General features: G+C 41.1%; 1 protein-coding gene across 1 annotated transcript in view; it reads left to right on the forward strand.

Moving 5' to 3' along the window:
- Nucleotides 1–14,259, forward strand: part of LRP1B (LDL receptor related protein 1B) — a 1,094,775-nt gene that overhangs the window by 593,904 nt on the left and 486,612 nt on the right. Inside the window, exons 12-13 of the mRNA XM_075284520.1 lie at nucleotides 551–731; nucleotides 13,434–13,653. Coding sequence (XP_075140621.1) covers nucleotides 551–731; nucleotides 13,434–13,653 — 401 coding nt within the window. The remainder of the gene's footprint in view (nucleotides 1–550; nucleotides 732–13,433; nucleotides 13,654–14,259) is intronic.

A 14,259-nucleotide genomic window follows, 5' to 3' on the forward strand; every position in this document is an offset into this window, starting at 1 on the left:
GGATGCCAGGGAGAGACCACTATAATGCACTAGTATTTTAGGATGGGATGCTGATCCTGGGACTTATTCCAGCGGCCATATTTGGAGTTGGGAAGGATTCTTTTTCCGCTAATATAGGGCAACTGACCTCCGTCAAATTGTACAGATCAGCTATTTGGGGTCACATGGTACTAGTGTCAGAAGTTGATGGCTTCTTACAATGTATACAAGCTGGGTGGTCTTACTGTTCAGATTGGTCTTCCGTAACACACATTGGCCACTATACAGTGTACAGAGCCATATGCTTCCGACTCCATATGCTGCATAGTATGAAGTTCCTATACAGCCCCAGAGAGTTGATCCATGCAGAACCATTCTGTTGGCCCCTCACTGATCAGCTATAGGCCACTGTAATCGTGAAACATTGATTTGTATAGACTCTTGTACCTTCTGCACTGTGTTTAATAATTCACCACCCTTAACTCTGTTACACAAGGCTTATGGGTGAAGACTTGAAATGAAATGGATTTGAAGAGCAAATTAATTTCAGTTTGGTCATTATGTTTAACAGATCTTGACAACGTGGAAGGAATTGCTGTCGACTGGATTGGGAATAATCTCTATTGGACAAATGATGGACACAAGAAGACTATCAATGTAGCCCGACTGGAGAAAGCATCGCAGAGCAGGAAAACGTTACTGGAGGGAGACATGTCACATCCGAGAGGAATTGTTGTGGATCCTGGCAATGGGTACGAGCTCTGTCATTTACATTACTGTATTTAATTGACTTTGACTCAATGGCCAATGGATCTTTCTACCTTCTACAAGGGGCAGAAGCGATGGCTGATACACCTACATCCTAGCGGGCATCGCTTATGTCATTCACTAAAGTTGTAGCAATTACTTAACTGTCAGTTGCTTCATAGGACTCATTTACTGGTGAGCGATTCAGACAGAGGATGTATCTGGTATTTTACATTGAAAGTGACAGATTTCCAAGAACTAAATGTGTCAAAATTTCAGGGGAATTAGAAATCGACATATTTAATTTCCATTGGGAATGGAAGACGAATGGAAAAAATGTCAAAAAATGACGGCTGATGCAATTACAGATAGATTTAGTTGTGTTATTAATTATGAAAAAATATATTTTCTAATTAGTTTGGTTGTTAAAGCCAAGATTGTTTTATTTTAAATTTTAAAAACTAATTATAATTGCTTAATTTTTTGCAACAATGTATAACGTCGCTTAAGATTAAGCAGAAGTTTTGCAATGATATTCTGCAGAGTTCAACATTGTTTCTGCTTAGAGATATGCTTTGTTAAGGGAAATGCGAGATGTGACAAGTGAATGTGAGAGTTCATGCACGTTGCTGTGTAATGGACCAATGTCATATGGTTCCATGATGTGCTGCAGAGTCAATGCCATGGTGGACCCTGTAGTGTTGACTCTTGCACCACTGTAGAAGTTCTCCTTTATATCATTCTGGTCTCAATGATGTCCCACAGTCACAACTTGTTATCTATGAGGGTCTTGTCACCCCTGTTTGGAAAGAAGGTCATCCATATGTACCATTTCATCTATATAGGACCTATGAAGGTAGTCAAGGTATCTCCCTAAGGTCAGGTATCTTCCTAAGTCCCTTAGATCTTGAATGGAGTAAGGAGGGATCTCATGGTCAGAAATGTATCACCTATCCTGGGATAGTTTCAATGTTTATGGAATACACCTTAAGCTAATGTTACCTATAGAATGCAATGTTGGACTTGACAACCCTCCCAACCCTCTATAATTGTTTTGCAGAGGCGTAACAAAGTTTTTGGGCTCAGATACAATAATCTAGACCAGGGTTTCTATCTACCATGTATTGTTTATATGACTGGTATCTTGGCAAAGGAGCATTTGGATTCTCCAAAGTCTACATTTTGCTCTCCTTTTAGCTATGTACCTGAGTATTCAGGAACATTCAACTATGTTGAATGTTAAAGTCATTGTCTTGGATTTTGAAAAAGTCTATCAAGGTGGGGCAACATGGTGGCTCAGTGGTTAGTGCTGGAGTCCTGGGTTCAAATCCTGCCGGGAACAACATTTGCAGGAGTTTGCATGTTCTCCCTGTGTTTGCGTGGATTTTCTCCCATATTACAAAGACATACTGATAGGGAAAAAAAAGTACATTGTGATCCCTATATGGGGTTCACAATCTACATATAAAAAGTCCACTTTGTGGTAAAAACCGTGGTTAGGACACCCCACATTTTCCAAAACACGGTTTTGGAAATCGGAGCTTGTCAATTATTCTTACGAAAACGCCAGCAGTTTCGCCATAGGTATAGTTGTAATAGGAGGTCTGCAGAGGAAATCACTGTGAACTGTCTGTCTAAAGTGCTGCGAGAAGAACCGTAATGCGTTGCCACAGCGCTTTTTTGCCGCGGGACGCCTCTTGGGGCTTTGGACTTACCCTGATTTTTTTTGTGCATTTGTCTACTAATTTTGAGCCTTTTCCTGCCTGAAAGTGAATGCAAAAAATATTTTTTTTAAAATTCCTATTCACTTAGCTGAAAAAATACCACCAAGCCCTATTTTGAGCCTGGATCAGCACTCGTAGTCCTATTGACACAAATGTGTGGTTGAATAAGACAGTACCTTGCCCCAAAAAAGTGCCCAAAATACTCTGAATTTTAAGAAATGAATTAAAAAAAACTCCAGAGCTATAAATTGAGCTGATTTTGTAGGAATTTTTTTCAACTTGACAAAAATATCAGCGTGAACCCTAAAAGTATATAATACTATAAAATAAAGATATAACCTATACTCACCCGTTCCACCCACTGCCGATCAAATTCTAACTTTCTCCAACATAATCTTAGGTTTTATGGATATTATAGTTTAGTTGACTGAATATTAGCACCTGCTGTGACAGAATAGTTAAAGAAAACATAAAGAAAAAGGAACTAAAAATATAGTCTTTAGCAATTTCCTTGATTTCAGTGGGAAGGATCTGCGAGCGATTAGCGCTTATCATGGGGGGGGCACTTATATATTGCTGGTTGTAATCTGAGCATTTAGATCAGTCAATGAGTGCATTCTGATTAATTGGTTTAATACCTCTTAAAGTGCCTTCTTGACTAGTATTAGCCTTTCAGAGATCGGTACGGAGCTGATCTCAGAGTCATTGAATTGCATCAGTACTGTTGCTCTATGGGGAACCACTGGATTTCTGCTCAACGCCAATTCCTTTGCTTTTATTGGAAATTATCCAAATGTGTAATGTAAACCGGCCACTTGACCACCTTCTAACCTGATGATGGACCTAAAGTTCATTTCCCAAATCCCATAAATAGTATGTACGGTAGATAACCCAGGCATTGAATGTTACTGGATATTGGTCAAGATTAGGATTGAGTGATCAGGAACGGAAAAGATCGCATCCCGATCGGCAATCGAGTTAATTTCATGATCACAATCGGGTTCCGATCCCGCCTATAAAAGATTGGGGACGGAATTCCGATCCTGATCACTCAACCCTAGTGAACTGCACTGAACCGCTGCCACATCCCAGAGCTCCAGGCTGTTGTTCTCGGTCCTCTCCTCTCTTATTCAGATGCCGGCAGAGCACCATGCCCACCCCTGCCTCCCTAGGCTTGTGTTACTGATTCTGGGAGTAGGCACAACAAGCTCCACCTACTCCCAGCATCATTAACACTAGCCTAGAGAGGCGGGGACACTCACTTCTCCCCACCCACACTCTCCTAAGCCAGAACAAGCCCCGCCTACTCCCAGCATCAGTAACACTAGCCAAGGGAGGTGGTGGCGTGCATGGCGCTCTACCGGCGTCTTAATGAGGGAGGAGAGGACAGAGAACAATGGTCCGGAGCACTGGGATGCGACAGCAGTTCTGTGCAGGTAAGTGGATAGCAGGGGGGACTAAGTAGTCGGCAGATTTTTTAATCACTACACAGCATGCAGTGCAAAAACTGAAGCCTTCCATTTTTGGACTCCATGCTGTGTAGTGAATAGGATCGTTTTTAAAATCCGATTTTCGATCATTAAAAAAAAAAACCATTGACTTGCATTAGGAACCTTAATTGTGATCGGGATCGGGTTCGGATGGAAGATGATCAGAAATCGGATTTTAAAAACGATCCTGAAATCTCAAGATCGGCTCAACCCTATTCAAGAGAATTCTGTTGTCTCCTGATATCTTTATGATTTATGTTATCCATAGATATATATAGTCCAAATCTCGATGGGGGGGCCCTATTAAATGGATTTTCTACATTAGAAATCAATGAATTAGTTCTGCACATTTACCACCATTTTAGACTATTTCCATAAAAATCGCCACCCCGAGGATAAAAATACCCATCAATATATGTAAGCTAAAAAATGCAACTGATAACTATACACAATCCTTCTATTACGCTTTATCTGTATCTAAGAGAAAAGTCAAAATCTAAAGTCAGCGAGGACAAAAACGGTAAATCTTATAATGAAAAATAAGATGAAAAACATGTGCTGAGCCACTCAACCCCAGGACATCTTGTACATTGTGTTACTGCTTAAGTTGAGTTCAGGTAAAGCTAAGACTTACAACTTTATCCTGATCTTTGCAAAAATCTCAAACCGCTTATCTGAGCCCTTCTCTGTAAATTTGATGACATCTGATGCTGTAAGCGATATGAGATATAGAGTATCAGATCGCAAACTTGTCAGGAGAATGATGAGATTTCAGCGCAATGCACAATGTGAACAAGCCCGGAGCCAGTCGCTGCTGCTGCGCAAGAACTTTGTGTTTTGGTGAAATTCATTCGGTTTAAGGTTTATTACTTTCGAGATTTTCTTTTCACTTTGAAAAGTCTATTGGGCCAGAAATGTTTACAAGAATAGAGAATATTTTACTAAACGCTCAATGAATATGTCTGGTGCTGTTTCACACGGATTAGGTATTGGGCATTAGAATTTGGGTTTAATACTATCCAACCACTGTACAGATGTGTCCCTATCCATAGCGTAGAAGATAGCTTACAGATCTGTGGAAGTTCCAATCATTCAGACCCCAATGGTTGGAAGAATGGAGGAGTTGTGTCCCCCTTTGTAAATGGCGCGTGGGCGGGCAGCATGAACATTGATTCATTTGCTTCCATGGGAGCATCGGAGATATCTGAGTGCAATGATCCCTTATCATTTATACCAAGGCTGGTATTATGTGAAATGAGAGCCATTGGTTTCTTGAGGCAATGGTACCCAATGCAACTGTATGCTCTGCACCCACTCCATTCTACACTCTCTAAAATGGTTCCAGAATCATCTCAAAGTACCATTGGTTCTAACCCAGGTGGTATCACAGCTTTATATAGTTGGTATGTTCTACCCGTTGTCACATTGGTCCTTCCTTCCTTGTGCACTGAATTGTCCTTGGTGTCTAGTTATCTGAGATATGGATAGACCTGATGGAATATATTTTACTGTATATGCAAAACTTGCAAATCTTAGAGGAACACATGTAACACTAATGCTATACATATGGTGACCACCATTTCATTCTTCTTAGTTGTACTTCCTAGCAGAGTTTGAAGCAGCAAGAAATAATACAACTTCAGGAGCAGGGAGGTGGTTGGTTTATGAGTGCTGTGTATACAGTAGGGTTGAGCGATCGGGATTGGAAAAGATTGGATTCCAATCTGTTTTGGTGGAATCAAGGTCTTACATTAGTTCCCACCATGCTTGGGCAATCATTGTGGGAAAGCTAACAACATTGTTTGCAATTCCCACAATGATTGGTCAGTAGTGTGTGTAATGTGGTCTGAGAAGAGGTGGCCTTCTTAAAGTGGGGGCATTTTGGAGAGATCTCATTGTATGCGGTGTATACTCTGGTTTGGACAACCCTTTTTCGTAAAATAAATCCCCCTTGTGATAGTAAAGGGATGAACTGGTGGAAGAATCCACAAGCGACTGGAGAACAGGATTATAAATAATGGCTTCACCTGTATCATCACAACAAGGTGCCGTCTAAAAGCAATGGGTCAATGCAAGCTCTATGAACCGCGGAACTAGGCATCACAAGTGATACAACTCTTAGCAGCCAGTCAGGAGGGGAGCTATGTCTCCTTAAAGAGACTGACTTTTCCAGACATCTTTTTCAGGTGCCTAGTCTTACAGGTCATGTATGTGCTGCTACAAAATCTACAAACAAATTTGCAAGTAAATTTTCCGTGATGGACACAAAAAACTCTTGGTTTAGTGCACCTTTTATAAAGGTAGCTCTCCATAGTTAGAGCTAATGTTTGGTTTTTTCCATGAAAGAAAACTTTTGAATATTTGTTCCCAGAATTTTTGCAGAGATTGTATGGCCTGTAAGACTGCACGCCTAAAGGGAGACATGATACTCTTTCTGACCCACATTCATGGCCTCTCACCTAGCCAAAAATATTCTGCACAGGTGAGGAGAAATAAAACTGAAAGAGCTGGCTGTAGATGGGTTTATCTTCCTTTTGGAGGAGATATTCTAGTTTGGCTTTAATCCCATATCACGACACTAGGCTTCTTGAAAACCAGACATTGAAGAATAGGGAGCGAGGATTCCAAAAGGTGACGATAAAGCAACAGATGTTACTAATGAGAAATGTAAATCTCATCAATATTTGGGTAACCTTTGCCCATTGAAGGTGAGTCCTGGTAGTGATGATATGGCCCCCACAGTTATAGCCCTGATCTCATCATCATCCAGTCTGTCTGGGATGACATGAAGAGACAGATGGATTGGAGCAAGCCTACATGCACAGAAGATCTGTGCTTAGTTCTCCAAGATGGCGGTGGGAACAACCTCCCTGCCCAGTTCTGCCAAAAACTGTCTGCAAGTACTGAGAAGAACTGACGGAAGGCAAAGGGCAAAGGTCACACATTGAGGGGATCAACAAAAATATACTATTAACCCTTCTATTTCTGAAAACGTTCTTCCTTTGCAGCATTTTTGTTGCACCTACCTAAATGGTTTGCACGGTTCTGCACCTAAATAAGACACATAACAAGGTTTTGCAGATACAATGTTCATTTAACTGATAAATGCAACGAGTAACAGAAGTAACAATCCAGTAAAAAGCCTCCTGTACAGCCCCGCAAGACACTAAGTGCCCTTCAATCACTGCCATAATTGTCTGCAAACAACTATAATGAACCAGAGAGAAGAGAAAACCTAATTGTCCCTTAACAAGTCATATAAATGTTTAGGACTTTCATTGATTTATTGTGTTTTTTTTGCCATTGATGGAAGAATATTGACCCAGGCATAAAAGGTTGTCTGTATCACTATTAGACAAGTGATGTGTAGATCAGAGTGATTGCCGATTCCCTGTAATGTAATGTAGGCCTATTCAGATTTATTGCAGTGCTTAGAGGCAAGTGCATGGAGATGGAGCTTTTCTAGGCTGTCACCAGCTCGTAGCGAAGCAGCACCCGTCCTTTATAGTATAATCAACATCTCCAAACACAAGGCAATAAATGGCTAATTGCCCATAGGATACCACTTCCAGCCCCTATATAGACATCATTTACCATATTTTATGCTGGGAGGCTGCCTATCGATCATACATCCCGGTCTAAGGAACGTTCCAATTAAAGTGCTCATTTAGCGGCTGCCAATAAGCCGCGCCGCGTATAATCTGCTGAATTGATTGCAGTTGATTATATAGATGGCAAACAAGGTGGGGTGATTGACAGCTGGAAATTAGGTCAAGACGCTGGTGAGATATTGCTTATAAAAGTGTCAGCAACATTGTGGAGCGTTTTATCCTGATGGGATAATGCTTATTTACAGCCCATAAATCTTGCTGTTGGTCGTTTGCCTGTTGAGTGTGAAAAGCCAGTGGTTCATGGAGGCCAAACTTCATTCCTAAATCACTTGTCGTATATAATAGTGTCAGCCTCCGGTGTTTATGTCAGGAGATGGCTGGATATATGGAGGCACACCACATAGGGGGAGACCCGGCGTAACTTTACTCAGTCTGGAATAAAATAAATAGATGGGTTTTATTGGCTTCAAGGGGCGTTAGAAGTGAAATATATCATGAATTAGCCCAAAATTTGTGACTTTAGATTTGACACCAGAAATTGGCATAAAATGTGCGATCACTTCCCCCAGTATTTTCGCCCACTGAGTTAACAACCCTTTACAGGTTTTGATGCCCTTGTAGAGGGTGAAGGTCAAACTCTCCAGTGAGCACCCATAGGTGGGTGACCATTGCTGGCCATATAGTGAGACCTTATCAAAGACCCCCGCTTAGCAAGGGGTCATGTGAACTTGACTTTTTCAATAGATTTCGATGGCTTGTAGGAAAAGACATCATAACTTAGCGTGTTATGAGTGTAATGTGAAAATTTGCTATAAATTGTATACATTATTATATGTCGTGACCTTTTCAGGGCTATTTCAGTCTATATAGTTGCATTTTCCTGGTAGTTGCAGCTACTTTTCTCAATCTATGTTCTATCTATGTTCAATCCATGGCCAGTTTGCTTTCCTGCCTGTTTCTATCTCTAAACCATTAGGTATTGTTATTGTTAATTCCTTCTGTAGCCCTAAAGATCTCCTACTCCGACTGTCACTATGATCACTCGAATTGCAAATGTCTCTTATGTGGAGTGAACCTACAAAACAGTATACAGTGCAGAACCTGTAGATACTAAAGCAGGTTCTACACTCTTGTTACATTATAATTTTCTACTGTAATGTAGGTGACAAGGAGCAAAGAAGAGTTAATGTCAGGAGGGCAGATGGGATATTCAGAATATTACTGAAACTGTGAGTCGAAGCCCCCTGGAAAGCCATGTAAAAACTCTTCTCCATACTATACAGCAGACAGGACTGAAAACCATCAGTAATATGAATGTGTCAGTATTATTCAGGCACTGCAAAAGGACCTTTCACAATGTCACTGTTGTATAATAGTTCCTTGTATGGTGGATACTGTTCAATGTTGCCTGTAGGGGCCAGAATACAGAGGTAGCAAAGATAAGTGTGTGGGGATGGTAGAAGAGCTGAAAGTGAGGGGAAGTGTGAAGGTAGCAGAGCTGAGTGTCAGGGAAGGGTGAATGTAAAAGAACTGAGTGTGTCGGGAAATGTGGAAGCAGCTGAGCTGTGTGTGGGGGGAAATGTGGAGGTGGCAGAGTGTGGGAGACATAAAGGCAGCAAAAGTGAATGTGTGAATGGAATATGAAGGTAGCAGGCTTTATGTAGGGAGTAATTTTCAAAGTAGTAGATTTGTGGGTTGGAGGGGGGGCATTGAGGTAGCAGAGTTGTATATGAAGGAATATGAAGGTAGAAGACCTGTGTGTGGGGGGAAGAACATGGAGACAGCAGAGCTGTATGGGTTGGAGGCCAATATAGTTGAATTTTATTATTTGATTATAAATAAGTAGGGTGAAGGGAACCCTGAAAGAGAATCTCACCCAAAATGGGATCCCGCTTTCAGAAAATTTACCAGCATAGTCTACCAATGCAAAATGAAAGACGCAAAGATATAATGCTAGGAAGATTTTATGATCACAGTGTTTCTTATTTTTTCCTTCTCATTAATCCTGATTCTGAAATTGTTATTCTGGACTGCGATAGTCTTAAGATGAATTCCTTGCTAAATGACCACTACCAATGCTTTTGTAATAATATCCATTACTTATGTAAATTTGCATATTACTTAAAATAAACACAGAACACGACATTAGCAGAAGATTTGCATGTAGGTTCAAATGAATCTAATCTAATAATGGGAATAATGGGGGAAATCTAAACATTCCGTGATTGATTAAATAGTTAATTCCGCCGACATTGCAAGGTTTAATAATTAATAACCAAGGTAAGATAAATGATGCGGTGCAGCCCCATACAATGGCTTATTGTATGGAACGTGGGGCTGAGAGTCACATTTAAATGAGTTTCTCGGAAAGAAGACATGGATCATTGTATTTCTACACATGGAAACAATGGTGGAATGTTTGTAACTACTTACAAATGTAGATGAATGTCTATACTGTACAATAGAGCATATGTGTGTATTGTTAGATAGTCACAGCTTATATGTATAGCAGAGGGATATGATGATGTCACTAGTTACATTGTTGCTATAGCTCCAGAAGTAGGTAATATAGTCGTAGCTCAGAGTACTCTTCAGTTCTTCAAGCCGCTATATCGCAAACATGACTATAAATGAATAATTGTACAACGTTCTCATATACTTTGCATTTTCATTCCTCAACACTTGTTCATTCCCATGAGTGAGACATCTCTCGCTTGGAATCACAGTCTACAAAACTGTTACACTGCATAGAGAGTCCTGTAGATGCCGGGGCCTTCGTTATATTTTGTGGTCCTCGCCATCCGGTGCTGCCCCAACACAAAAACACTGCTATGTCCCATGAACAACACAAAGAAAATCACCAGTAGATGTGGCTCTACCCCCAGTGCACCAAAAAGTAGGTGTGGCTCTACCCCCAGTGCACCAAAAAGTAGGTGTGGCTCTACCCCCAGTGCACCAAAAGTTCATTTGTATGTGGAATCAAATTTCTCATCAGCTAGATTGTACTTTGACACAAGAGAGGTATGTTCACCATGCTACTAGCACTCCCTTTAATAGAGCGATTAAAGGGATTTTACAGAAATTATTCCTAGGATTCCTAGGAGGGGGTCTGAGATTCAAGACTACTGCAGGTCAACTTTTTTGAGTATAGCAGTGCTCAGTTTCAAGTCCACAGGATGTGTGACTTCATGTTCATCAATCACATGTTTTGTTCACAGCTGATCGGTGTAGGTCCTATGTGTCTGATCACCACTGATCTTCAGTTGATGAGCCTGGAAAATCCCTTGAAAGGATTTGTCCAGCCTCAAATAAATTTTTCATACCGATGACCTATGCACAGGATAGGCATTCAGTATGTGATCTTTGGGGGTGCAACACCCATACCCCACACAGGGCAGCTGTTCCGCCTGTGTCTGGGCACCAGAAACTATAGCAGTGGATGCAGGATGATTCCATTCAAACAATAGGCGAGGTGCAACAGCCACATCAACTGTATAGCGGTGGTCCGGGGAAGTGCAGTGTGGCTTTTATTACTTGAACAAGAGCAGACAGCACATGCATCCTTTTCACTATTATAGCTTCTGGGTTCTGGGTGTTGGCCCCCAGCAGATCGAATACTGATGACCTAGCCTGTGGATATCAGTATACAGAAGTCAGTTTGCAGCCAGACAATTCCTTTAAGCTTATTTTGAATAAAACAGTAAAACTGGACAAAAAAGACTCCTGCGCATACAATGCACCTAATAGATGCAACGAGCAGTCACTTTTGTAACAAGTGGCCCTTAAAAATTTGCAAATGCAAAGTTTGCAATTTTTTAGTTTTAATACTGTTTTGGCAAGGGGGCTTGATCAATCTGCTCCCACGTGTCCAACAAAGACAGAGCATTAATGCTGTATCCCCAGCTCCTCATCTTTCCATCGTTCTGCCGCCATCCTGCACACCCAGGTTTTATTGTTATTAAAATTTACAATAAAAAAAGTTTAGTTTTCCATTTATAGCAATTCAAGAAGCAGCGCGGCCGGAATGTCCAGACATCCACACAAGATTACTAGGAGAACAGTCAGTCATCTTCCCTGCTGGGTAATGATGGGATGGAACAGACGTCCTACAGTCTACGGAGGGTTGTTTCCATAAGACCTGGACATTTTTATTTACTCCCCTGTCATGTCGGGAGAGGGGGTCGTTTTTGTTTTAAGCTGAGAACAAGCAAATAATGTGAAGTGAGCTGAGAAATAAGAGCGACATCTTCAGCCATTATCAAGCCGCCGCACCAGAGGGGAAACGCAAGGGCTATGGCTCTGTACAGAAGTGAGAAGTCATGAGACTGAATAGTAAGCTGACAGATGATGGCGGATTAGGTCTAAGGGAAATGTCCTTTTCGTAACCTACTCAATAAACCTCATTGTGAATTTGTGGCTCTTTTTTGTTCCTTAAAAAGTCACAAGGAGAAGCCTGGAAGTCTACAGAACGCTGAGCTAAAAAGTCTGACTACAATGTGAACTGCTAATAGAATAGTCAAGCCATTTACTAAAGCTTTATGGAATGGGGGTCCCTGACTCGAGATTCCCCCCACCCCATGAACTGTATTATACTCATACTGCTGGTCATAGATGGCCATGCTTTCCATGGATGCAAGGAGATCAATTAATTGTCATAGACTTTCCATACTGGGTTGTGTTGGATAAGAAAACCCTTTACAAATGTTGATTTAAAAGATTTTTCCATAGAAAACATTTTCATAATGAGTAAAAAATTTAAAGAAAAAAAAAAAGCTCAGGCTTTGATCCTCCACCACTTGTATTCCAGTATTCCAGTGATGCATAGGTCCTCTGTTGGTCTCTGCTTTATGACAATGGTGACCAATCTCATCCAATGACTGACTATAGAGGAAGCAGAGGACAGTGGATGATCCGAGCATGGCAGGGGTCCACCCCAACAAATCACATACCGATGACATATCTTATGGTTAAGTCATCAATATGAAAAAACAATATCGGGCCCCAAAACTCCTTTAATATTGTTGTCTTAAAGTTTAATGTGTCATCTTGCACAGGGGTGGACATAGAGAAGGAGGATCCCTATGGCAGAACAATATATGGGATCCTTCTTCTCCAATATTTCACTAGAGATTACTTGACTTTCCTTGGGCTGTTTTTCCACAGAATATTGTTCGTTCGGGTTTCGGCATGGAATACACATTGGAATCCAAACAGAAATTATATTTCAATACACATTCCACAGCAAAAAAATGAAATTTTCCTTCTGTTGAGTGGGAATCCACAAGGGGATCTAGGGAATATCAAACTGCCTCGCACAAGAAATAATAATCACATGTAGAAAAAAAAATATATAAAAAAATAATCATATTGTGAATTTTCTGCAAATTGTGGCAAATTATGTTGCAATTTTTTCATCCCTTCAACATACAGAAGTAAAATCGACTGCATAGCCACAACATAACTTGCAATATTTGCATGTAACATATGGATATTTAGGTATAGCTTTGTTCACATCTGTGTCAGTAATCCGCATGGGGACCCCTCTAATGGACTACCGAATGCATTTGCAAGTGGTGTGCAGTGAAAGCACATGGACCCCATAGACTATAATGGGGTCCGTCTGCTTGCCATGAGATCTCCCCACGAGTCATGCGGACAGAAAAGTAGATTGTGAACTATTTTCCTGTCCTCATGTTCCCTGCGGAGATCTCGTGGCAAGCACACGGACCCCATTATAGTCTATGGGGTCCTTGTGCTTTCACTACACACCACTTGCAAATGCAATAGTCCATTCGGGGAGTCCCCTGATAAATAAGTTATTATAAAATAGATCAGATACAAATGATATGGACTGTCAGACTAAGAATCTTTCTCTTTTGCAGCTGGATGTATTGGACGGACTGGGAGGAAGACGTGGTGGACGACAGTGTGGGACGTATAGAGAAATCCTGGATGAACGGATTTAATAGACAGGTTTTTGTTACCACTAAAATGCTGTGGCCCAATGGATTATCTCTGGATTATGAGAACAATTTACTATACTGGTGCGACGCCTACTATGACCACATAGAGCAGATATTCCTCAACGGGACCAACAGAAAGGTAAATTAGATGAAATGATTGAAGTCATGGATATTTGGTATATAGAGATGTATGTGGAATCTTATAAATCAATATTTCAGGTGCTAATTATAAACTTTGTAATCTATTTTATTAAAGAAAAATGCTTCTTTCTCCTGTTACTTCCCCCCACTTCCCCCTGCACTGATCACTGTTTCTGAATACACTCTTCAAGCTGTTTTCTGGAGTCCAGACAGAGAGAGATATGTTCCAGACCATTGAAGTCTAGGTGGTGGAGGACAAGCAGAGAGAGGAGAGATGAACCGGGAATACACCAGACAGAGAGTGATTTATCTTACTGGAATAGTGTTAGAGCACTGGGGGTCCAACTGTTAGGCCCCCCAAAGGTTCAGAAGAACTGGGGCAAGAAAATCTCCTAGGCAGTGGTGTAACAAAGGTCTTGTGGGCCCCGATTCAATGTATTGTCCGGGCCTCCTACCTCATCCCTACAGTGAATTTTTGATAGTGATGGTTATGGGAGCTAAGGAGTTTAATCCACCTTAGTGTGGTTAGGGTAAGCTGTGGGTCTCCTTGGTTTATGGACCAGATGGAAGCTGCAATCTCAATACTGATGCCAGTGCTTATGGG

Source organism: Leptodactylus fuscus, chromosome 8, assembly GCF_031893055.1.
Source record: "Leptodactylus fuscus isolate aLepFus1 chromosome 8, aLepFus1.hap2, whole genome shotgun sequence".
In the NCBI taxonomy this organism is placed as follows: domain Eukaryota; kingdom Metazoa; phylum Chordata; class Amphibia; order Anura; family Leptodactylidae; genus Leptodactylus; species Leptodactylus fuscus.